Raw genomic sequence first — 2,914 nt, forward strand, 5'->3', positions numbered from 1 at the left:
ATAATCATTGCATCTGTGGTCAAATTTGGTTATCGGGATGGGTTGTGAGTGTTCGAAGTTCGCAGATTGTTGTTTTGGTTCAGAGGAAACCAAACCAGTTGCTAGTGTTCCAGAAGATGGTAATAAGTTTGTGCATTTTAGAGGTTCCTGAGAATTCTAATGCTCATGTTTTCATGTTGTTCATATGTTCAGAAAGTGTTGTGAAGAGCGAGTTGGATGTGCCCACATTTCGTGAGTTCACCATTGATCAATTGAGGACGGCTACGTCTGGATTTGCTGTTGAAAATATAGTATCTGAACATGGGGAAAAGGCTCCGAATGTGGTTTACAAGGGGAAACTCGATAACCAGAGACGAATCGCCGTCAAAAGATTTAATAGATCAGCCTGGCCAGATGCTAGACAGTTTTTGGTTAGTACGGTCTCCATTTTGCATTTCTATGTTGCCATATTCTCGTGCATTCAAATGCATTTACACATATTCATTTCGAGGTCCATGGAGGACTCGATTAGGTTGCCCTTTCCAGTTTGGTAGGGATGACCACTTCTGGTAGATAGTGAACACATTCTTGAAAGAATGTGAGCTACAAGATATCAACCTACTTGATAACAAGATATTACACAAATTTCCTCCAATGTCCAGTAATTGAAATGAACTACATACGTTAGGGGCATTTCAATTTACAATCTTGGGCTTATTATATTCTGTTATGAAGGTCTAGGGACCTAACTTTTAATCTGTCTTATCTAGCTTGCTCTTTGTTTGACTCTCAAATGAACAAACAGAATCTTGTGTTGGTATATTGCATCTCGAGTATTTCGATACAAATCTTGATGAAATTTCCATCAGCCCATGATCTATATGTCTGCAATATATACTTTTTTAGGAGGAAGCAAGAGCTGTCGGTCAGCTTCGAAACCATAGATTGGCAAATTTACTTGGCTGTTGCTTCGAGGGCGAGGAGCGGTTGCTTGTTGCAGAATTTATGCCCAATGAAACATTAGCAAAGCACTTATTTCATTGTAAGTTCATTGAAGTTATTATTCTTTTGATGCACTTGAACTTCATATCAGCTACATTATATCTATTTTCACATTCAAGCCATGATTGTTTTCTATACATTATGAATATTTTTTGCTTCATGGAAGATGCAATCTAAGTGCTTGGCATTTTTCTTCTGAGGTGGTAGGTATTAATTGTTTATTTGTTCAACCCCTGTGACCTTCTTGTATGCCTATCCTTCCCGTTTTGACACAACATTTTGACCTAATTTAGTTTTTACTATCATATATCATTGATGGATACTAATAAACCAATAGACGAGTATCATCGATTTACGTCGGTTGGTCTATTAGTGATAGACACCTTCTCTAATAGATATTCATTAGCGGTATAAATCTATCAGTGATATATGTGAGAGTAAAAAGGAAATTACGTAAAAATGTCTATATATGTGCGCAGAAAATATAATTTTTTTTTTTTTCATATTTGAAAACTCATAATCATGATGCCGTCTTAGCAAATATGGGAATGTGAATTTGCACCCATTAAAGTTTCTCTCAAATTGATTAACTATACGTTGACATAATTTTGTAAGCTAACTTATGTGTGGATGAGTGTTTTAGTCCTTTGGCATGCTTTATTGCGTTAGTATATTCATTCATTTCTTTTATATGGTTACCTGCCGCACATGTTTCCTAAATTTTGTACGTGCGCTATTCAGGGGAAAATCAGCCTATGAAGTGGTCGATGCGGTTAAGGGTGGCACTACATCTTGCACAGGCTCTTGAATATTGCACCAGCAAAGGGCGAGCACTTTATCACGATCTAAATGCTTACAGAATTGTTTTTGATGATGTATGTATCATTTTATCTTTTCTTCCATATCTTATACCCTCATGTTAGGATTTGACTAAGTTATTCACACTAAACATATCTTCTTTTAGGAAGGGAACCCTCGACTTTCATGTTTCGGTCTGATGAAAAATAGTAGAGATGGGAGAAGTTACAGCACAAATTTGGCATTTACTCCCCCTGAATATTTAAGGACAGGTATATGCTCTCTATCTGGATGAAAATTTTATTATACCACGTGAAATTATGCTCATATATTGGGTTCAAACTTCAAGCGTCATGGTGACTACTTAGAATATTACATCGCATGTAAGGTGGGAGATTGAAACACACGACATCTTAGTGGGAGTAGAAATACCTTAACAATTGAGTTACGCTCATGTTTGCCATACGCGCTTATTTAGTACTCTTACCTTTCTATGTACTTATGGTTTTCTCTGCAGGTGGAATAACACCAGAAAGTGTCATATACAGCTTTGGAACTCTTTTGCTTGATCTTCTAAGTGGAAAACATATTCCTCCAAGCCATGTAAGTGTCTTATGTTTTGAAAAGCTGTTTCTATATCGTTTTGGCATGAGTTCTTTTAAGATCTGGCAATGTTTGGTATGGATAGAAAACAACAAATTACTTCTTGGAAATCTCTATTGTTACCTCTGTATGTTGTCGTTCATAAATTCGGTACCAAGTTTTTTACTTTACTAATATTTGTTTGGACATCTCTCAGGCTCTAGACCTCATACGGGACAGGAATCTTCAGATGCTTACTGATTCTTGTCTGGAAGGACAATTCTCAAATGATGAGGGTACTGAATTAGTGCGGCTTGCTTCACGCTGTTTACAATATGAACCTAGAGAGCGTCCCAATACAAAATCATTAGTTGCGGCATTGATTCCTCTTCAGAAAGATGTCGAGGTAACTTACCCCCCACCCGCTTAGTGCTTGCATTTATCATTTCGAGTATCTCCCTTATCAATCTCTTATGGTAACTTGTACGACGCATAAGTTCATATTTACTGTATGAGCTGCTAGATTTTAGACAAGAAGCATGCTAGCATAAGA

General features: G+C 37.0%; 1 protein-coding gene across 1 annotated transcript; it reads left to right on the forward strand.

The window, feature by feature from the left end:
* The first annotated feature begins 6 nt into the window (after window positions 1–6).
* Window positions 7–2,806, forward strand: LOC111785470 (probable serine/threonine-protein kinase At5g41260). Its single transcript, XM_023665863.1, has 7 exons — window positions 7–119; window positions 193–410; window positions 886–1,021; window positions 1,723–1,856; window positions 1,946–2,051; window positions 2,297–2,382; window positions 2,579–2,806. The coding sequence occupies exons 1-7, from the start codon at window positions 38–40 to the stop codon at window positions 2,789–2,791; spliced, it is 975 nt and encodes a 324-aa protein (XP_023521631.1). The 5' UTR covers window positions 7–37; the 3' UTR covers window positions 2,792–2,806.
* The last annotated feature ends 108 nt before the right edge of the window (window positions 2,807–2,914 follow it).

This window comes from Cucurbita pepo, unplaced genomic scaffold (assembly GCF_002806865.2).
Source record: "Cucurbita pepo subsp. pepo cultivar mu-cu-16 unplaced genomic scaffold, ASM280686v2 Cp4.1_scaffold000500, whole genome shotgun sequence".
NCBI lineage: Eukaryota > Viridiplantae > Streptophyta > Magnoliopsida > Cucurbitales > Cucurbitaceae > Cucurbita > Cucurbita pepo.